General features: G+C 44.4%; 2 protein-coding genes across 3 annotated transcripts in view; one reads left to right on the forward strand and one right to left on the reverse strand.

The window, feature by feature from the left end:
- Positions 1-29: 29 nt before the first annotated feature.
- On the reverse strand, positions 30-2,183 carry cryaa (crystallin, alpha A). Its single transcript, XM_080877504.1, has 3 exons — positions 1,642-2,183; positions 1,303-1,425; positions 30-711 (listed from the first exon to the last, which is right to left on the reverse strand). The coding sequence occupies exons 1-3, from the start codon at positions 1,837-1,839 to the stop codon at positions 502-504; spliced, it is 531 nt and encodes a 176-aa protein (XP_080733630.1). The 5' UTR covers positions 1,840-2,183; the 3' UTR covers positions 30-501.
- Positions 2,184-13,909: 11,726 nt separating this feature from the next.
- Positions 13,910-22,818, forward strand: part of LOC308393603 (diacylglycerol kinase zeta-like) — a 93,747-nt gene continuing 84,838 nt past the window's right edge. Inside the window, exons 1-2 of one of the 2 annotated variants that reach the window (XM_080877502.1) lie at positions 13,910-14,540; positions 14,657-14,760. In XM_080877502.1, the coding sequence (XP_080733628.1) occupies positions 14,433-14,540; positions 14,657-14,760 (212 nt within the window). In that variant the 5' untranslated portion in view covers positions 13,910-14,432. The remainder of the gene's footprint in view (positions 14,541-14,656; positions 14,761-22,818) is intronic. The other variant, XM_080877503.1, reaches the window with a different exon arrangement.

Here is a 22,818-nt window from a genome sequence, read left to right on the forward strand (position 1 = left end):
AGGAGTAAGACCACACAGGGGTTGCATTTTGTTAATTGTACAGCTTTATTGCTTCTTTAGTATGGACTTGAATAGTGAGCAGATATCCACTGAACAAAGCTTAGACTTCAGTACAGGATATATGTGAGACAAAGGCTTCAGAGGAAGAACATGAATGGGAGAAACCAGGGCTGGTACAGAACATGTTTGTTTCAAGCTCAAAGCCTGTCAGAGGACTGCTCTGAAACATGCTGGGCCATGTGAGTGTCTCCAGATGACTTCTCTCTTTAAAAACTCCAGCGCCTCTTACTCGACTGCCTTGGCGGGCCGATTTTTGTTATACTTTAAACAGTGATACTAATGAGTTAAGAAGTAACTATAGAAAGAGAAGCAGGGAAGACACAGATATCCTCTAAGGAAAGGGGGAAAGAAGAATTCTGGAGTCGTCCATCCCAGTTGATGCTGGTTATTCACGGGGCTGAGCTCCTTCAGTGCCCCGGGTCACCCACCAGCACTTGGCCTCTAGGAGGAGGCGGCAGCGTTGGGCTTATCGTCACGAGTCACGGGGATGCTGCGCTCGCTGCGGCCAGACTCGCTCCCCCCGCTGACCTTTGGTCCGGTCAGAGTCAGCAGACCGTCAGCTGACAAGGTGCAGTTGATGGATGATTGCTCAACGCTAGAGGGGAGGCGGTAACGGCGATGAAACTCACGGGAGATGTAACCGTGGTCGTCCTGAAAAACAGCAGTATTGATGCCATGAAGCCGTTGTCAGTCCAGGGAAAGCTTCACTCAGCTCACTCTCACGAGAGAGCGAGCACACACTGCTTCCTGCTAACTGCTGAGGGTTTCAGCCTTCAAAGTAAGAGACCAACCCAGGTCTATTAAGACGGGTGACAAACTGAGTGGAGTTGTTGTGAGCCAGGATAAGTTAGTATTGTGTGTTAAATGTATATTTAGTCTTTTCAGTCCAACATGACCTGTTTTTCCTCTTTTCATTTCCACTAATAACACAAAATAAAATGATAATGTCCAGGCTAGAGGACACCTAGCTACACACCTATTACACCCCATAACAACACAGAAGGCATCTTCATGTGATCAAATACATCCTTTTACCTTTCCTACATATTACAGGGAACTTTCTCACAGTCTAACATAAACAGGTTTGTATGTCTAAGCACCGTGGTTACGTACGTACGTGTGGTTTGTTGCTACATCTCTGATCAGTGATCTGACTCGTGTTGGAAAATCCCTCAGGAAGCCTTTACGTCCTATGAGTCTAACTCACTCACTCGTGGTGTGTGCATCAGAGAGGAGGACTACCTGTCTTTCTCCATGCTTGCCCTGGATCTCCACATAGTCATCAGCGACCTTCACACTGAGCTCATCGGGAGAGAAGTGCTTGACGTCCAAGTAGACTGTGAACTTATCCCTGTCAGATCTCACCTGAGGGAGACAGACACAGAGAACATCTCGACCTTAACTTCTGAAACTTTAGGTCAACAACTTCATTTCTTGACTCTACGTTGTATGGAGCACAGTAGATGTTAGCTTTCAGTCTAACTAAACTCAAGACAAAATACAAGTATGTATTAAACAAAAGATGTACGCCGTCTATCCTCTAATAACCACAGAATATGAGACTAAATCCATATTTTTTACCTCTGAGATCCCAGAGTTGGAAAAATCCAAAACGTTGCGGAAGAGTGACTGTCTGTAATAGGGGCTGATGGTGGAGGCGGCGTAAGGGAAGAGGTCGTAATCAAACATGCCCTCTCCAAAAAACTGGTCAAAGAGTCTGGCAGGGTAGACAGAGCCCAGGGCACGTCTGAACCAGGGGTGCTGGATGGCAATATCCATGGCAACTGAAGACAGTCTGGTCTACTTTGGCTTGGTGGGGAATCCAGCAGAGGAAAAATGGAGATGAGGTAAGAATGGGAGAACGGTGGCAGTAAAGCAGTGGCTGAAGAAGGCTTTCAGAGTGCTTTGCTCCCCTCTCTACAGCTGCCTCCTCTTTATATACCTGAGAGCCAGAAAGAGAGGCTTTAGCCACGATCCCTCTGGAATGGCATTATCTCAGCATGGTGGGTTGGGCCCTGTCAGCAGAATCAGGGTTGAGGATGGGGGGGCACCACTAGGTCCAGTCCCTGCTGGGACGCAGCGGTAGTCACATCAGACACCCGGGGCTGCCAAAACAAACTGTGCTAGACGGAGAGGAGGAGGGGAGAGACAATGAGCTCAGGAAGCCAACTAAAGACACACAGGGATTTCACCTGTGTGACAAAGCATCACACACATACACGTAGATCTGTTCTGTCAGTCAGTCGGTGACATAATGCTGTGGTATTGTTCTGCCTGTGTGTTTGGATGACGGGCAGATTTAGTAACAATGCAGTCCAGAGTCAATGGAACAACAGCTGACAGAGAAATGTGAGAAAGGAAGTGTGCCCTTCAATTCCAGCATTTTACAATGAGGGGGAAATAAAACCGGTCTGGACCTCAGCAGGCCTCGCAAATTCTTCCCAAGGTCGGACCATCAGTACTGAGAGAAGCTGCATGTCATACTCTACAGTCCTCAATTAGCAGGTTAAAGTTCACAAGAGTAGGACTGAACAAGTATGGCTTGAAGGGCTTCTAGGAGAAAGCCTCTTCTTTCTATAAAGAGCATGGCAGCACAGCAAAATCCTGAGGAACAATCAATCCATTTATTGATAAGCACATTTAAAAACAACAGGTTGACCAAAGTGCTGTAGATAGTAAAAAAGTAGCTCGAACACACACAAAGAACAAAACAAAACTCAGTCACAATCAAAAGCTAGAGAGTAAAAATGTGTTTTCAAACTGGTTTTAAAAAGTGTTGGAGAGAAGTTTGGGTGCAGCAGAGGCCCGATCTGTGTTTCCTGTTTCCTGTCAGCTGGCCTGAGAGTTCTCTTTGGAGTATTATTAGTTATCAGATCAGAGAGGTATGATGGAGATAATCCAGTTAGAGATTTAAAAACAAGCATTAAAATCAATTCAACAACGTACTGGAAGCCAGTTTAAATGAGCCAAGACTGGGGAAATATGGTGTGTTTGGTCTGTGCAAGTGTAGATGTTTGGCTGCGATGCACCAACACAAGCACCTGTCAGCGTGGTGAATGTTTGCAGCCACACAACCTGTCCAACAACTAAAGCGTGGACAGCAATGACCAAAGGACAGCGGGTCTGTCTGATGTCTCAGTGTTGGTGTTGAAGACGGAGAAACTGTTTAAATTATGCAGTAGAACAACTATATGACCAAGTTCGGTTTTTTGTCAGCCATATTTGGGTTACTCATGTTGATTAGCATTAGCCGACTTCTTGGCTAATGCTAACTGAATGACCAGACCAGGGATTGGTCAGTCCTAGACCAACGTCATTATGATGCAGCACCATGAGTGATGGTTAACTTTCAAAGGGCTGGTCAGTAAGTTTTCTTTTTTGCTATTTGATTTAATTTCTTTCTGTTTTGTACGGCGCATAACTCGGAGCCCCTCTGATGACATGGTCCCAAAAATCAAAACATTGTGCCCACAAAATACTACTTCGTGGGCATGAAATATGTATAACGTGCGCACAAAATGCTTATCTGTGGGCACGAAGCAGTATTTTGTGGGCACGATTTATTGATTTTTTGGACCATGTCTCCGTACATAACAAATAAAGTAGTTTCATACAAATAAACCATTTGTGGTGTTGTTGCGATGTTGCAGAGCCTTATATATAAATGGCAGATGAAGTTCCTCATACTGGGTCTATTCTGCACGAGGTGATATTCAAGGATCAAGCACAGCGCTCATAAACAAGAGGCCTGGTCTTGTGCAGCATAAGATCAGTTTTGGCAGAGCGACGGTGAAAGAAAGTGAGACTCACACAAACAGAGACACAAATGACTTAAAAACATAAAGGGGTCTGGTCCCAATGTCCTCACACACTTTCAGTTGTTCTACTGTAATAGATAAAGTTGTGATGTGACAGAAGCCTTTACACAGAAATATACATTTTATCACAGTAAGGCATAGCTTCAGAATTCTAATTTATAGCTTCCCATGTCTGTTGTTTCTCCACCAGTGGCTTCCCGCTGCCTGAATGGGTCTAATCCCACAGGGCTTTGGCCAGCGAACACGGGGGCTTAGCCGCTCCATGCACCCACAGGCCAAGAGCAACTGGGCTGGGTAGCTGGGTTGGGATGTTTTGGGGGCAGTTTAGGCAGCTTGTTAGGGTTCAGGGTTGCTACCGGATGCAGATGTACTTGCACTGGCTGCATTTCAGCAAAGTCAGCATTCTGAGGGTTTTTTCAATGGTTCAGATAATGCCCGTGTTCTCCATGTTTTCACAGCTCTGAAAAGCTGTTTTGGTCCACAAACTGGCGACTCATGCCCATATTCAAGAGTTTTTCATAAGAAAATAAAGTAGGTTGATCAGGGCAAACACTAATGGTAACATAAATGTTTACATTTAGTTAAAAGCATCCCAAAGTCAACCTGCCATATACACTACAATATATACTGGTCAAGAGTTTCAGAATGCCCCAATCTTTCCAGCTCTTCAAGTCATTCAAGTCCAATGAACAGTTTAAGGTACAAAGGTAAGTGCTGAACTGCCAAAGGTTATGAAAGGTAAGGTTGGCCAAAACTGAAGAATAATGTGTATTTCAGAATTATACAAAAAGGCCTTTTTCAGGGACAACATGGGTTAACAGTTTAAAGCAGTTCTGCAGCAATGGAGGTTGATCAAGCCTTGAAAGCTGCTGCTACTAATTCTTACAGCTGTTCCAACCTTTCTGGATTACTTCCCCCTCTGTCTGCATAAAAGCAGTGCTGGGACACACTGATGTACCCTCGTGAGCATCAGCTGAACAATATTGTCCTGCAGAAAGTAATGTGTTGCTACAAACATGGTGAGAAAGAGGCAATTAACAGTGGAAGAGACACAGACCATCATAACACTTATAAATGTCGGTCTGTCCTACAGAGAGACTGCAAAGAAAGTCAAGGTGTCAGTGAGTCCAGTTTCCTTCAGCATCAAAGGCTCAGAAACTGTGACAGCAGGAGGTCTGCAGATCCAAAGACACGACTGACTCAGAGGACGAGTTTCTGAGAGTTAACAGCTGTGTGATCAGCAGCTCACAGGACAGCAGCTTCAAGCAGCTTCATACTGGTCGTAGTGAGAAAGTCTCAGTTTCAGCTGTGAAGAGAAAACTTCAAGCTGCAGGTTTGACAGGACGAGTGGCAGCAAGAAAGCCAGAATAAGACAAAGAGGCTCGTCTGGGCCATGAAACACCGACACTGGACTACTGAAGACTGCAAGAAGGTTTTATGGACTGAAGGATCAAAATCTGAAACCTTCGGTTCATCACGCAGGATCTTTGTACGCCGTCGAGTGGGTGAAAGGATTATTAGAAATATTAAAAATTAGATTAATAGATATTTAAGTTACATACTCTCTTCCCAGACATAAAAACATTTACAGCAAATAAAATGATTTGATGACAGGTCTTTAAAAATGAAATTAAACCTTTAAACACACACAGTGCACATTAACTTCTTGTCTTTAACATTTTCCATGTTTCAACCTGAGAACATTTTTTCTCACTCTCACTGTGTCACAAGTATTTCATCTAATCTGTATAGTAAGTACCACATTACAACAGTTATATTGTAAGGGTAAGGTTCTTCAACAACACCGTGTGCTCTGCTGCCCCCTACTGGACTTTCAGAATATTTTCTTACTTATATACTGTCAGAAAGTATTACTTTAATATACGAATAGGTATCTATTATTATTATTATTATTATTATTATTATTATTATTATTATTATTAGCTACACATTTTAATACTTTTTTTCCCTTTCACAGAATTTTCCTGTTATTTAAATAGATATCAACACAATTACCAAAGCAGAATTAACACGTCTAACATAAAATGACATGAAACACCAATAACTGTGAATGAGGATTTTTTTGGACGAAAACTGTTTAGTTTCTGGTTTGTTTGTTTGTTTGTTTGTTTGTTTGTTTTTCAAATTAAAGACTGTAAAAAATATTGTTGCAAACCATTTCCTGGTGACTGCCATCATCCTCCAACAGCCACTCACTATTAGTCAGGGAATACTGGTTCGTTCCTTGTGTTAGGAGCCTTTTTAGGCTTGAATCAGAATAATTTGTTGTTCCCAGAGGAAATTATGTGGTCACAGTTGCTCCTGAACAGTAAGTCATGGTCAAATTTATTTATATAGCACTTTTCAAACAGCCGAGGCTGCACAAAGTGCTTAACAGTATGAAAATGGCATTAAAAAGCAACAATGTAAAACAATAATAACAATAAAAACAATAATAGGACAATAAAAGAATTAAAACAATAACTAAAACTAATTCAAATAAGACCAGAATGCCTGGGTCATAGTGTGTTAAAAGCCAGGGCATAGAAATGTGTCTTTAGTAAAGATTTAAATTGCTCAAGTGTTTGTGCAGATCTAATATTTAAGGGGAGACTATTCCAAAGTCTGGGACCTGCCACAGAGAAGGATCTATCACCACGGGATTTGAGGTTAGTCCGTGGGATGGACAGCATTAGTTTTGAGCTAGACCTCGTGGTTTTTCCTGGAGCATAGGCAGAGAGGAGCTCAGACAGGTAAGGAGGAGCTCAGGCATTAAGTGACTTAAAAACAAAAAGTAAAAGTTAAAATTGGATCCTGTAGGAGACAGGAAGCCAGTGTAAAGAAGCTAAAACTGGGGTTATATGCTCTCTCCATTTGGTACCAGTTAGCAGGCGAGCAGCTGCATTTTGAACCAGCTGAAGACGGTGGATGGTGGCCTGATCTAGACCATAATACAACGAATTGCAGTAGTCCAACCTGCAAGTAAGGAAAAGGTGAATAACACGCTCAAAGATGTTAGCCGGGAGGGATGGCTTTACCTTGGCTAGCTGCGTTAACTGAAAGAAGCAGGACTGAACTACTGCACTCACCTGCTTATTCAATTTAAAAGAACCATCAATGTAGACACCGAGGTTTTTTACATGTGTTTACAATACGAGGAAAAGGCGCCCAGAGTGCTGTCGATATGATTAACGTTGCCAAAAATGACAACCTCAGTTTTATTTTCATTTAGCTTTAAAAAATTAAATGACAACCACTGTTTGACATCATCAAGGCAGCGTAATGAGAGCTGCGGATGGTCTGACCCTGCTTTTAAAGGTAGATAAATCTGCAAATCATCAGCAAAACAGTGAAATGAAATGCTGTACCGCGAGAAGATGGAGCCCAATGGCAACAAATAGAGTGCGAACAGGGCAGGACCCAAAATAGAGCCTTGAGGTACACCGTATTTAAGAGGGGCTATTTTGGAGTTGTGGGGGCCCATATTGACAAAAAAACCTTTCTGACAAATAGGACCGAAACCACTGTAGGGCAGATCCTTTTAGGCCAGCATGAAATTCTAGCCGTGATAACAGGATGTCACGGTTGACCGTGTCAAAAGCTGCTGACAAGTCCAACAATAAAAGGGCAGCAGTGCTGCCAGAGTTAAAAGAATATCGTTAAAAATCCTTAAAAGTGCCGTCTCAGTGCTATGTAGTGATTTAAAACCAGATTGAAGTTTTTCAGAGATCATATTAAAATCAAGGTGGGCCTGCAACTGTAGGTAGACCACTTTCTCCAAGACTTCAGATAGAAAAGGAAGCTTTGAGATAGGCCTGTAGTTGGACAGAACAGGTGGGTCCAGGTTTTGTTTTTTTAAGAAGAGGCTGAACTACAGCTTGTTTAAAGCATGATGGGACGCAGGGACGTATTCATTAATCTCAGGATGAAGGCCCAACAGTATTAAAAGTGCTTTTAAGCAAGCTCGGGGGGAGACAGTCAGAGGGGCAGTGTGATGATCTTGGGTTACTAAGTTTCTCTTCTTAACGGTATAAATGAAGGGTGCTGGATTTGCGCCCTGGGACGTACGGCTTATCTACCGAGCAGCATTAGAGTGAACAACACAGGAAGATGATCGGAGATGCGCAACTCTGATATTTCCGTGATGCACACATCCAGCCCGTGGGAGAGCACCAAGTCCAGTGTGTGACCTTTTTCATGCGTGGGACCAGTAACCCACTGGGTCAAGTTAAAAGAGTCAACAATATTTAAAAAGTCCTTGACCAGAAGTTTAGAGTCACAGCAGAGATGGATGTTAAAATCAGTTTTTCTCAAATGCTAAAACACATTTCACAAACATGTTCCCCAGTGTCTAAACACAACCACACCGTCCCACTGCTAAAATCAAACTTTCACACCAAAAGAGCAGCTTTCAAAAATGTAAACACATCATTACACACTACAGCAAAACAACTGAAAACACAATGCTCAGTTTGTGAGACGGTTCTTTGTTTCATAACTGCCAGTGCATATTTTAGAAACCACACAGTAACGGATCGCCATAGATCTCTGCAGAGGCGTTTAGATTTGTGAGTTTCATATGAAGAGTATAAATCTATAGAAAATCCTGCATGTACGTACACTGCTGTAACACAACTCAATGCAAAAAAGGAATCTATTGCACACAACAGTACTCCTGAAAACATCAGGGTGTGAAGTTTTTTTATTTACATCATTCACACCACTGTGCGGCATCATGTCGCTGAGCTGCATCGGGCCACATCACCTCATCCACATCGCAGGATATATTGTCTCTTGCCAGGCACCGTGGAAAAACGCCCTGGAATGGCGAATCCATCCTTGGAAGGCCTCCGCTGGGATGTCAGCACAGGCCAGCTCCATTGCCCTGAGGAGGTTCTCTCTTGTGTCTGTCATAAACCTTCCATCTCCACGATGAGAAGAACTCCTCTATAGGGTTCAGGAAAGGGGAGTAGGGTGTCAGACAGACGTTTAAAAAGTGGTCACTGTTGGCGGTGAACCACTCTCTGATTTGGTTTGTTCTGTGGAAGCCGACATTGTCCCAGATGATCACATAAATGTGATGTGCGGGCCCAGGATGGTGTTGTTGGCGGTCCAGGAGGATGTCTTAGCTCCTCTAGGAAGGTGAGGAGACTGAGTGTTGTAAGACCCAAGGACAGCATGCCGGTGGACAAGCCCCTCTGAACCCATGGCCACACAAAGGGTAATATTACCCCCCTCCCCGTTTGCCAGGGACCTCAGTGATGGCTCTTTGGCCAATGACGTTACGGCCTCTTTGCCTTCGTTTCTGCAGGTTGAAGCCAGCCTCATCCAGGAAGAGGAACTCATGAGGTCTGGCCATCGCGTCCAACTGTAATATCCTCTGTGACAATGTGAAAGTGCACAGGTGTTCAGAAGAACAGTCAATCAGATAGCACAGGATTGTCCAGAAGTAATGTAGGCCACTGACTGTACTGTGGACATGTATACTTACTTGCACACACTCGTAACGTAGGTCTTTGTGTCGCGCAGAGTGGCGCTCAAAGGGAACCCTATAGACCTGTTTCATCCGCGTCTTTTGGCGCCGGAGAACTCGGTCTATTGTGGCCAAGCTGACATCGTCAGTGTTCTCAAAGTTGACATTATCAGCAATGACTTTGTCTCTGATCTGCTGGAGTCTGATGAGGTTGTTCCCACGAACCATATCCACAATGAGGGTTTCTTGTGCCGCTGTGAATATGGCAACCCTCCCACCTCTATGGCTTTCTTTCAGCTCTAAAGAAAGAAACATGTGTTGTCACATGTGTTACAATACAGTCTGATTTGAAACCAATAGCCTACTTTCACAGGTTTGTAAAACTGTATTGTGACAAAGAAAGCGATCGAGTACCTGTTGTGTTGTCTGAATGCTCTGATAGTGGCCACAGTGACCCTACTCAGGTTTGGACGGACTCAGTCCTGCTTCAGCCTTTGTCATGACACGGTCAATGACTGCTGCTCGCATCTCGTCCGTAATGATGGTGCGAGGTTGTCTTGCTCTCCCTCCTGGACCTTCTCCTCTCTCATGTTGGCCTGCTCCTCTTCTTCCAGGGCCAGCTCTTCTCCCTCCTCTGCATCGACTTCCTCCTCCCCTGACTCTGCCTTCATCCATGGTGTTCAGGCATCTTCAGCATACTGTGCACTCTGAACTTGCTTTTATACATGTGGTCACAGCATTAGCAACAGGTGTCTTCAATTTTGAGTCGTTGTGTGTAATGAATGACGCCAGGTGTGTTCATTGTGTTCAAATCTTGCTGACTGTGGCAAGCATGTTGCATCACATGAGCTTTCATTTGAGAATATGAGCAGAGTTCTTTTGCAACTTGTGTTTTAGGAAAGATGTGTTTAGATTTATGACAACGGAGGATTGTGTTCTGTGACTCGTGTCTTCATGTGACATGTGTTTATGATATTGGTAAATGATGGCTAGATTTAGATGTGTTTAGACAACTGGTCATTTGGTTTAGAGGATTGTCTTTTGTGTTTTAGCATTTGAGAAAAACTGTAAGAACAATTCCAGCCATAAAACCGAAACACTCTTTGATAAAATCCTTATTAAACTCTGGAGGACGGTATATGAGGACACACAGCAAAGGCACAGCAGAGTTCAGGTGTAACTCAAACAGCTGGAGTTCAAAACTAGAAAATGAGTCGTGCTGTAATGTTTGATGGCAATGAAATCGAGCGTTGAACGCAGTGGCTAAGCCTCCCCCCCGCCAGAGGACCGAGGGAGGCTGAAGAACCAGTTCAGACTCACCAGGTTGAAGCCATGTTTCTGTCAGAAACAGAAAGTCCAGCTGTTGTGACTTTAGGAAGTCGTTTAATACAAACGTCTTGTTTGCTAATGATCTTACATTTAGCAGAGCCATTTGGAGTGTGTAGATCCTAACATCAGATGGTCCAGCTCGGTTAAGTGTGTGAAGATTTCCGTGGTCCACGCCGCATCCACGGGTCCGAGGCCGCTTAGGGAAATAGAATGCTGAGAGCGCGGATCAAGTGTCGTGGGAGCTCCAGGGACAACAGGCAGGATTAGGGTTGCCAACCGTCCCTTAAAATACGGAATCGTCCTGTATTTAGAAACAAAAGTACACGTCCCGTATTGAGCTAATAAGGGACGCACTTTGTCCCGTAATACAGTGAGACTCAAAAGTAGTCTATAAATGTTAATGGAATTAGCGCTTTGTTTGAAAACATAATTCCCAGCCCCTCTCCTGCTTTGTGACCAATGAGCTGACAGCACACTTATGACAATTCGAGTATGACAATTCAGATTACCGCTCATCTCATTGGTCGAGGAAAGGTCGCTTACGGAGAAAATACCGGAAGACAACAAATGACCACACCAAGAAGCATGGCCAACAGGGAAACAAACGCTGACACTGCGGTGCAAGTCTCGGACGACAGTACACCTAAAGCTGGGCAGACACTGTGCAATTTTTTCAGTCACGTTATTCAGCTCCTGCTCAAACTGCACGATTGACTCGCAGGGGTTAGAAGTTTGCAGGTCACGATGCAGGTCTCACACTATACGGCCCGATGCTCTGATGCGACCTGAGTGCTCACACTGTGCCTCCATAACATGAAGGTTATAACAGAAAATCTGTCGCTCTCTGTCTTTCACTCACACAGACACACCACCACCACCATCAACTTTGCTAAATTGCTAATAAAAAGCATTGATCAGCTGTGATTGAGCAGCGATGTAGATCCAACTATTTTCACGGTTGTTGTGGTCGTGATAATTTTGTGAGGCCACATCGAAAAGGCTCGGATGAGCTTTCCAAAGTTCTACAAGTTGTGCCTCCATCGCTTGTGTCCAGATCACACGCTGCACTGCACCGCTGCTCCGTCTTTTTCACCGACGTTTACGTGTTTGCGCGTGCGCAGTGTGAGCCCCTGTGGTGACACCCTCACGAGCGATTGATGATCGGGAGCTGCTCGAGGTGTTAATCGCTTCTCGTTACCCCACGTATACTACACGACGCACGATGAAGGCCAAAATCGGCCCGATCACTCAAAAATCGGCTCAAAATGGGCCAAAAATCGCACAGTGTAAGCCCAGCGTTAGAGCAGCAATGTTTGTTCCCCTCAGAGAAAGGGAAGAATGGGAAAAGGAAAACACCTGGCTGGAAAACGTTAATATGGGCATGTGCAGTGAATATCAGCGCTATGTGGCCAGAAGTGTGATAATATAATTTATTTTGTGTAATAAACAACTGCAAGGATAGATGATTACAACAAATAGATGACTAATACATAAAAGTAATACATAGATGAATAATGATGATGAGTTATGATGCGTAATCATGGGAACAAGTGGGTTTACAAACAGGAGCAGCTGATTAGCATTAGAAAAGCTGAAATAATACCTCAACTGAAGCCAATTGTACTAAATGCACTAAATGTGCACTGTTACAAGAATATTTTTCTTTCTATTGTTTTCTATTAATTTAAGTTAAGCAGGACAGAGTGCTTTTAAAGAAAGATTTACTTATATTCTCAAAAGTTAAGCATGACAGGCTTCTGTTTAAGAAAGAGACCTGTTTTACTGTGTTAATGTTGTCATTTTGAGCTAAAAATAAATGGCTAAATGATCATTTGTTTCCCATATGGTCATATCACAAAGAATATGCATCTGCTTAAATCAACTTCAAGTCAAATGGTTAAAAAAATAATTTCACACACCAAAAAAGAGCTAGAAAATTCACCACACTGGGAAGGGTGAAGACAACTGGGTCGCCCGGCCCTGGCCACGAGGTGTCCCTTATTTATTTTTCAGGGAGTTGGCAACCCTAGGCAGGATCCATCTAAAGATGCACTCTGCTGGTCCAGTAGCTCCACGAGAAGCACGGAGAAGAGCTCGGACTTTGATGAGTGTACCAGCCCGCTTTCCTCGGCGCTTCTTCCAGGAAGTGGTGTAGGAGTGTTGGCACAGATAAATCTGAATACAGGGTTATACATAAAAAAGTGGTGGAGGAGGCCCATAATCATCTCCTGTCTCTGTTTGTTTAAGAGCCAGGTCATACGATGCTTTGATTTCTAAGAGTAACTGGTGATTGTACACTCGCAGAGCGAGGGCATTTTGGGATAAAATAGAAAAGGATAAGACCAGCCAAGCCAAAGCAAAGCTAGCAGACGGACGTGTCGCCATCTTCCTGTCACTAAACTAAATGAAATAACACAATGTATCTCAAAGTTACAAAATATAACAATATAGTTCTAATAAGTATAAATAACTATGTAACTATATATATATAAACATTCCTGTATTTTAGACAAAATTATGTCTAACCTGGGGACATTTAACCCTAACTTTACATCTGTGCTATTTCACATGCTTGCTCAAGTCTTCCAACAGATAGGACCGAGAATGTTAAGCTACCTTTAGTTTCTGCGGTTGATACCAAACTGTCTCATATTATTGCTCAGTCTCACTTTTAAAATGAGCATGTTTCACGGTAATAAGCATCGCAGTTGATGCGTGAGAAAAATGCTTCAGTGTGAGAAACACTGTAACACCAAGAATAGTCATTTGTAGAGCTAACACATAGTTAAGACACAGACTCAAGAGCAACACAATTTTATCTTATTATTTCAAAAATGATCAAAAATCAGTGACAGTGTTGACTCAATGAAATGTATTTAAAATACTTTCTATTGTTTTCTGCAACAAGTCAAATTCCACGAGGTTGGATGACGATTAGAACCTACTTGGCGCCATATGTGTGACGTAATATTGGCGCATACATGTCTCCCAGGTCAGACTCCTGTCAAGGACGTGAAGTTTGGGACACACTGGTCGTTACACGCGTGTAATTCATGTAGGTCAAATTATGCACTTGCAGTACTGCCTGTATAGGTGGCGCTCTAGAGCCATTTAAACTTCCACGTCCCGAACCAATAAAATACCGACATTTTCCAGACCAGACCTGACGTGTGCGCAGAAACCCCTGAGTTTGTGAACATGTGTGTGCTCTCTGAAAGGCCAGTCGTTTACTAACATTAGAAGCTGCGCAGAAACAGGCAGCGCTCCGATCAAACACTCGCAGCCTCCCTCTAAGCTCCAAGCAAACTCTTCACACACACTCGCTGTTCTAAATGCCAGAACTGCGTAAAACCAAGGACCACCGTCAATGATATAATAAAACACGAGACGTGTTTTATTTCTTACCCTCAACACAAGTCATTCAATAGAGAGCGAGAGAGAGAGTGGGAGGGGTGGGGGGAGGACGCGAGCGCTCACAGCTGATTTCCGGCAACACGTTGCGTGAGTGGACGGTGCGGGAGGGGACAGGAGGACAGCTCTCACCTGCCGCACGCAACTTTTATCGTGTGCGTCTCAAGGACAGTTACGGTCCGCGCCGGGTTAGCGTGTCACGCAGCGTGGAGGATGGGACTGTAGTTTCGTGGAAACGCGCACCAAAATAAACACAGCAGCAGCACCGGGATCAGCGACACCGTGCCGAGGACAGGAGCATTAATCCGGGTAAAAGCACGCAGGCCGCGCTGATCGCAGCGATGATGAGAGACTCGGAGCGGCCCGAGCTGGAAGACGTGGCCGAGGAGGAGGACGTGCTCGCTGGGCTGGAACACTCCAGGAGCGCACAGGAGTCCGGTGTCTCTCAGGTGTGTGCTGCTCTCCTTCCATGCTTACCGCGTACAGGAGCCGCTGCTGCAGGCTGCCGGCGCCCGTGTGAGGCAGCAAGCTTTCATCGGAAACAACAGATGTGTTTTGATTTCAGGTACCCAAACAGAAAGAGCTGAAGGGGGCTGAGCAGCAGCTGGCGGTATCCCAGATGGAGGCAGAGTTCGTGCAGCTGACCTTCAGGAAGCAGGTGTCTTACAGGTAGGAAGTCTCCAAACAGACCGGAGGAGTGAACGTGGCAACGAAACACTGATAGTCCCCACGTTGTCTGCGTGCTGGGACTTGCTGTGGAAAGGCACAGTTACACTTTAACAGGAGGTGAATTGTTACCCACAGTGAAGTGGTCACCTGACACTGACACGCACACTGTTCCAGCTTAAGATGAGGTTATATATGCTGTAAGGTGCGAGGTAATCAGTGGTAGTGCACACTGAGTAAGAGGCTGAGGTGAGCTTAGTGATTCTCTTCCTTGCACTTTCACCACAAATCCTGATGATTATGACCATGAATGTGACCTGGTGTGTTCTCAGTATAGACGTGATGGCAGCCATCATCAGGTACATGGACTGGTTCTCATTCATAGACGCACTCTTTTCTGTGCTTTCCAACATTCACACTCTGAATGGCTGAACGAGACGAAACCACCAACCTTCCAATTAACAGATGACCTGTTGTGCCTCGGAGCTACAACCACCTCCAACAGATTTCCCAACTGAAACTATTAAGACAATAAAAGCATGTGCACGACTTTGCTGCATACGAAACTGGCGCATGCACCGACTGGTGTGACAGAAGAGGACACTATGGAGGCTGAAAGAAGACGATGTACAGACATAACAGGCGTGTTTACAAACTGGCTTGAAAAATTGGAGGAATCAGAAAGAGAAGCAGTGAAACTGACGAGTTGATTGGTCTGGAGAGCGCTGCTGCAGGTGACTGCTGTGCATGTATGTGTGCCTCATTCAGTCACTCAGCCTGTTCACAGCCAGAGAAAGGTGACCGTAAGGGCTCCATTAGTTTAACTCGCTGTGTTTAGGATCAATGTTCGAATCCATTTCCTGGGTTACCAGGGTGACGCCCTCTAACACAGCTAATGTGATTGGTCTCCTGAAAAGGAGCAACAGGAGCAAAGTAATAAGTGAAGCTTGTAATCTAAAATCCATTTTACCATCTGATCCTTCTGTGTTTACAGAAACGGCACCACACTGGGCTGGCACTGTAAACTGGATTGTCCTTTTTGTTTTCTCATCAATGAAAGAAAGAAATGAGTCTGTTGCCTTAGAAACTGCAGTTACGATCTGTTTGTCTTTAATCTGATTATTGGTCCTCGTCTCCAGCTCTCCTGTCACTACTGCAGCTAAAAACGTGCACTTCTATTAAACGCTGCGCTGGTGTCCAGTGTTTCACTGGTGTCAGGTTGTGTTTTAGTTTTTCCACCTCCCGATCAGGCCTCGCCGACACATGCCGCTTGTACTCAGGGAGGATAAACAGCAAGCGCTCCACGTGCCCGAGATGCACTGAGCAGGTCTGGGTGAGGAGAACAAAGTCAGATCTTCAGATACAGGAAGTGAAAGTACTTTTACATCAGTGTCATGATAAAGCACAGTGAAGTCACGTGTGCTGCCTCCTTCATGCTCTCTGCATCACTACAGCCTGATAATAAATAGCGGGGCATGCTGTGAGCTACACGCGTGAAAAGGTGACTGCAGACATGTCTGACCTAATTTTCCTGATATGATTCTCGGCCTGTTGCCGGTGAACCAAAGCTAATACGGAGCGACGATCTGAGGCGGTGGGCAGGCGTCTGTTTTCCTCACGAGCTCTGCTGTCAGATATGAATGCTCTCCAACTTCCTTCAGCTACTGACGGACTTGCTGTTGATGTATTTTGAGCAGGACTGCAAATAGCAATGATTAAAGTACTTGCAGGGACTTTATTGGACAGTTTTTAGCCTGTTTCTCCTGATTCTTTTTTCTCCCCTCTCTTCTTACTTACACTGATTGTCTGTTTAGTACGAAGGTTTTTGTTTGTCTTGTGGGACTCGAGATGTACCCGATGAGTGATGTGCTTCTTACTCTTTTCAAAAGAAAGAAGTGGGACATGCATATGGAGTGGCTTTGAGCGCAGCTGCAGCTGCGTGTGCTGACTGAAGCTGTGGCTGTGGATGTAGCTTCTGTTCTGGCTTCACCTGCATGTGTGGTTGGATGTATGATGCTGTGCTGCACTTTACTCCTGCTATTAATAGATGGTAGAGCATTGTTAGCTCACATGGGATGTGAAACCTTTACCAGATGTGTTAGCTGTACTGCACAAACATCATCTGCAGGCAGTATTACGCCTGAAACATTTCCTCCAGCTGTGCTGGTCTCTCATGTTAGAGGCGATTGATAAACTGAACTAAATCATGACAAACACCCACCTGTCTTCCTTCAGATTTCCTTGTGTTCCCTGTTGAATCTGCCTGAGGTCCTCAGCACTTTCTCTGAAGTGTTCAGGTGGAACACTTCAGAGAAAAGCTTTGATGTTCTCCATCCCTGCACTGACGTTCTCAGTGGAACTGTTCATCAACTAGTTTCTTATGTCACTGCCACCATGAGGCATAATCTCAGCATAATTTAGTATGGTCTGTAATCCACATGGGATTGTGTGTGTGGGGCGGGCTGCCTGGCTTTCAGCTCTCCTGACTCAGACGAGTTATGTAAGGATCATCTGTAGCTGTTGCCTACAAAAGTGTGTGTTGCTGCGTGTATATTTCATGCTGTGAGATAATCTACATAAGATTCGAGGTCAGCCGGAATTCCATTAGCATCAACACAAGTGTGTGACATGAATGAAGTCCACATGAAGCAAGAACGATCGGATACAGTTTGCAGCTGCAGCTCCTGAAAGGCTTCAGCGATTCGAGCTCGAGGCAGCGCGTTTCATTTTTGGTGCTATTGATTAAAATGTGTTTGTCCAAAGCGTCTGTTGTTATGTTGTTGTTTTTAGTGTCTGTGTGGCAGCAGAGACACTGTTCATGCTCGGTGCCTCACAGCTATTACAGTAGTGCTGCTGCATCATACGAAGCCTCAGCCGAGCACGTAGCCTGTAGCTTCATGTTGAATAGCCTGATGCAATTATGTTACATGTAGACATTTTAATTATTTGCATTTCTTATAATCAAATGGTTTTGCAGGGTGTAAAAATTGCAGAGAAGAACAAAACCTTGGCGCTGTGTTTTGCATGATGACAAAAACTGTTACAACAGTCAGGAACATGTCAGATGTGTGTGTCTGTGTTTGCATAAAACAGGCTTGCTGTCGTGTTTGTATTTCTAACCACACGCTGACAATGGCAGTCAGTGACAACAGGCCCGTGCACTCCACGCAGCTGCAAACATACAGAAGCAGCTGGAAGGAAAGGCCTGCACATATGGAGCAGAGGCTGATAACAATCAGACATTAGACGCTGCTTCCCTTGTGATGATGATAGTAATAGTACCTGGAATAAACTGCGTCTGTTCTGTAATTAGATGAACTTATTCTGTTTAAAGGCTCGATGGTGAAACAGACAAAGACGGGCAGATTGGTGCCACCTCCACAGCTCTGCTGACGGCGTCCAGCTTGACAGCTCACTCGTGCTGTGCGTCTGACTAGCTAGTCACACGTGTTTTATGTCCTTATCTTGTGAAACCTTCAGGAGGAAATATTGCTTTTCTGTACACAAGAAAGTAAATATAATTATGGATTTTAATTAGGACACTCATGCTCCTGCCACCCCCCCTTTTTTGTCGGTGCTGTAGCTCTTTTGTAGCACCATTATGCGAAATGCTTTCTTCTTACACAAGCTAATAACCTGGGGCTGTGTTCATAAAGGACAAACAGCTGTGCGTGGACAAACGACAAAAGAAGACCAGCATCGTGATTCCTTCCAGTGAAATTCAGCCCAGTGTTTACTGAAGGGGGAACAGAAGGGCTCATGCTAAAGCTGGAGCAGCATTTCCACAGAACAGGTTTCCCTGTAAGTTATTTTTGAATGTGTGTATCAGTGGCCTAATATAGCACAGTTGTTATCTTTGATATGCTGTAGAGCTCTGTTTACAATCTGAACAGAAGCTGGTGGGTGTGCGAGCCTGGAGGAGAAGGGACGATCCAACAGAAGATTTCAGAGACAGAGAAGACAAACTGAGCTGTGGCTCACTCTGTTAGCTACAAACATGGAGCGGAGGCTATTCCAGGCAGGTGGAGAAGAATACTGAGCTGATGAAGGAAATCTGGTTGGTTCGTCCAAGTCAGAACAACAAAAAAAAGTTGTTAAAAACAGACGGAGAAAAGAGTTAAAGTTCAGGAAATGGGACTGACTGAATGAGCAGAGTGTACTCTGGGACAATGTTCCCTCTAATGTTTCATGTGTCTGAGCGAACACACAAACTCCCTGAGTTTGGACCACTGTGAGCAGCAGCAGGCGTGTGCACTGTGGTCACGCCAGCATCAAATCCATCCAAGTCACATGTTTATTAAAATAATCCAATTACAGCATTTACATTTATGTTAGACGACTTTTAATTAACTGCTTTAGCCCACTTACAATGAAAATTAAAAAGAATCTTGTTCCTGACCTGCAGCATGTTAACACTATTGGAAGGAAAAATAACTTCAACTCCAATTTTGAAAACACAACTTTCTTTATTTTTTAATAAAGCTCTGACTGTATGATGAGTCTGTGGTCTGGGAGAGAGTCTGTAACTCTGTCTGCAAATACAGTAAATAATGACCAATGTTGGGTAATTAATTATTTAGTTACTTCTTCAAAAAAGTAACTGAGTTATGCAAACAACAAAGTTTTTTGCAACTGTTTACCTAAAAATGCAGCCAAGGTGTTTTTTAAACAAACATTTCAAACTATTCACAGAACAATCAGCTGTTCTGCATCAAATCTGATGCCACACAAATTATTTGTGCCGCTCCAAAAATAATTTCTGTCCACTATGAGATGAAGGAGAACAACAGCCTGATACCTGCAGGCCTGACAGCAGCAGATGTGTCACTGCTGTAACACCTGTGACACTCAGCAGGCGCCTCATTGTTCTGACACACAACACAACTATTGACTACACACTAACTACGCACTAACTACACACTGACTACACACACTAACTACACGCTCACTACACGCTCACTACACGCTAACTACACGCTAACTACACGCTAACTACACGCTAACTACACGCTAACTACACACTAACTACACGCTAACTACACGCTAACTACGCGCTCACTACACGCTAACTACACGCTAACTACACACTAACTACACGCTCACTACACGCTCACTACACGCTAACTACACGCTAACTACACACTAACTACACGCTCACTACACGCTCACTACACGCTCACTACACACTAACTACACGCTCACTACACGCTCACTACACACTCACTACACACTAACTACACGCTAACTACACGCTCACTACACGCTCACTACACGCTAACTACACGCTAACTACACGCTCACTACACGCTCACTACACACTAACTACACGCTAACTACACGCTCACTACACGCTCACTACACACTAACTACACGCTCACTACACGCTCACTACACGCTCACTACACACTAACTACACGCTCACTACACGCTCACTACACGCTCACTACACGCTAACTACACGCTCACTACACGCTCACTACACGCTAACTACACGCTAACTACACGCTCACTACACGCTCACTACACACTAACTACACGCTAACTACACGCTCACTACACGCTCACTACACACTAACTACACGCTCACTACACGCTCACTACACGCTCACTACACACTAACTACACGCTCACTACACGCTCACTACACGCTCACTACACGCTAACTACACGCTAACTACACACTAACTACACGCTAACTACACGCTAACTACACGCTCACTACACGCTCACTACACACTAACTACACACTAACTACACGCTCACTACACGCTAACTACACGCTAACTACACGCTCACTACACACTAACTACACGCTCACTACACGCTAACTACACGCTCACTACACGCTAACTACACGCTAACTACACGCTCACTACACGCTCACTACACGCTAACTACACGCTAACTACACGCTCACTACACGCTAACTACACACTAACTACACGCTCACTACACGCTAACTACACACTAACTACACACTAACTACACACTCACTACACACTAACTACACGCTAACTACACACTAACTACACAAGATTTGCGCTAAACGTCTCAAATCTCTCACATCTCAAACACGCCGTCACTCCTAAAACTTCCCCCTCCCTAAACAACTAAAGGCCATGTTGCCATATCATTCTTTGATTGGTCCACATGGTACATTTTTCCACCAATAGGAAAGGCTGGGAGTTTTGTTTTTGCTCACAGGCTTTTGAGCGTTTTCCTTCTAAAACGCCGTTTTTACTGTTTCTTCCTGCAGTAAATATAAACAACGACAGTATTCAGGAAGAAAAACAAACATTACAGATATTTTATCATAACTCTGGTTTTACGTGGCCGATCAACACAATTTAAAAACTGGTATAAAGTCCACACTTTGTCCGTCAGTTGTTTGTCTGTCCTGCTCACGTCTCCAATGGTTGTACACGTTGTCATTAACGTGGCTTCACTCCACATCAGCCGCTTTGCTAAAACACCGGTGTCGCACATAATGACGCTGTCAGAGCCTGTCAGCGACGTTGATCAGCTGCGTATATACGAATGTGAATCGCATCATTGGCTGGACTGTGGGATAAGGTGGCATCGTTCTGATCCCATACGGGAGCAGCAAGTCACTGACTCACACTGCAGAACAGGATTGTTGAAGTTTTAATTTTAATTTCAATTCAGGTTAGATTTGTTTTGTGCGCAACGCAGATTTTCTGTGCGCAGAGACGTGCCAGCAGTGCGCAATTGTGCACAGCGCAGCTTAGAGGGAACGTTGCTCTGGGACTATTTTTTCGCCTTAGTCTGGTCAGTTTTTATTGTTCCAGCCAGTAGCTGCAGCTACGCCTTTAGTTCGTAAATCTTCTCGTCATCACTGGCATACAACGGTGTGGCAGCATACTGATGTTCACGCTGATGTTTGTGAGCGGCACGCATTGGTGCATCAGCTGAACCTGCTGAAGCAGTTGCAGAAAACAGCCACTCCTCTCTCGTCTCGCGTCATTGGCTGCATAAAACAAAAACTCTTCTTTGTAAGCGTGCAATAATAATCCATAAGGCACCAGCTCTAGCATGGTGACTAGAGATCTGTGGCCTCCTTATTTATTATAGCTCTGGCACTACCTATAAGCAGAGAAGAGTGGCAGAGTAAGTAATCTTAGTTCAGATTAAGTTAGATCAGGTGTTTTGAGAACTGGCAGCTACATAAAGGATATGCTGTTAAACGGAGACTGAAGGGCAAAGGCAGGTGGAAGCTTGGGGGAAAACTCAGCCAGTGGTTCATCTTACCTCACGTCAAAGCTGTGTTATATTTGTGTTGCAATCAATTTCAGTTCAATTTTCTGTATATAGCACCAACTCACAACAAGAGTCACCTCAAGGTGCTTAATTCTAACTGTAAGCAAATGACGTGCGATGTGCTAACATGGGGCCAAGTGGCTAAAAACGCTTCAAAACACCAAACCAGCAGCATATACAGGTGATGTGAGCCATAGATGGTCAGCGGGTAACTGTGGCGACAGAAGAGCTTCCTGGATGGTGACCTTTGACACAATTGATTAAATTGGCACGATCAATGTAAAACTCTCTCCTGTCAACGTGCGAGAGGAGCTCATGTTTGTGTTTGAAGAGTGAGCTTTCTGTCCCGTGCTAACGTCAGGATTTCCCTCGGCCTTGGCCCCGGGGTCTTTTGGCAATTCATGATTTGCTTTAGTTTTTAGAGAGGCTTTATGACTAGCTGTATAGTGAGCTCATAGTGCTTTGGTCATTTGTTCCTTTGTGCCTTTGAGTTTAATGCCCTTGCATAGCTTTGGTTCATTATAGGTTTGTTAGTTCCCTTTTGTAATCCCTGTCTGTTCCCTGTGTCTGCCTGTGGTTGGCTGGTTCTTCTGTTTAGTTGTGTCTCCCCAGTCAGTCCTGTCTCTTTAGTTTAGCTTTTTGTCTGTCTCAGTGTCGTGTTTCCTGTTTTATGTGCTTTGTGTTCACAAAGCAAAAGCAGATGTTGTTTTATGCAGTTTGTGTCCCTCCGTTTGGTAATGAAGCAACAGCTGCAAACCAAATAACTCGCTGCAGTAGTGATGG

The sequence above is a fragment of the Rhamphochromis sp. 'chilingali' genome, assembly GCF_963969265.1.
Source record: "Rhamphochromis sp. 'chilingali' genome assembly, chromosome: 3".
Taxonomy (NCBI): Eukaryota; Metazoa; Chordata; class Actinopteri; order Cichliformes; family Cichlidae; genus Rhamphochromis; species Rhamphochromis sp. 'chilingali'.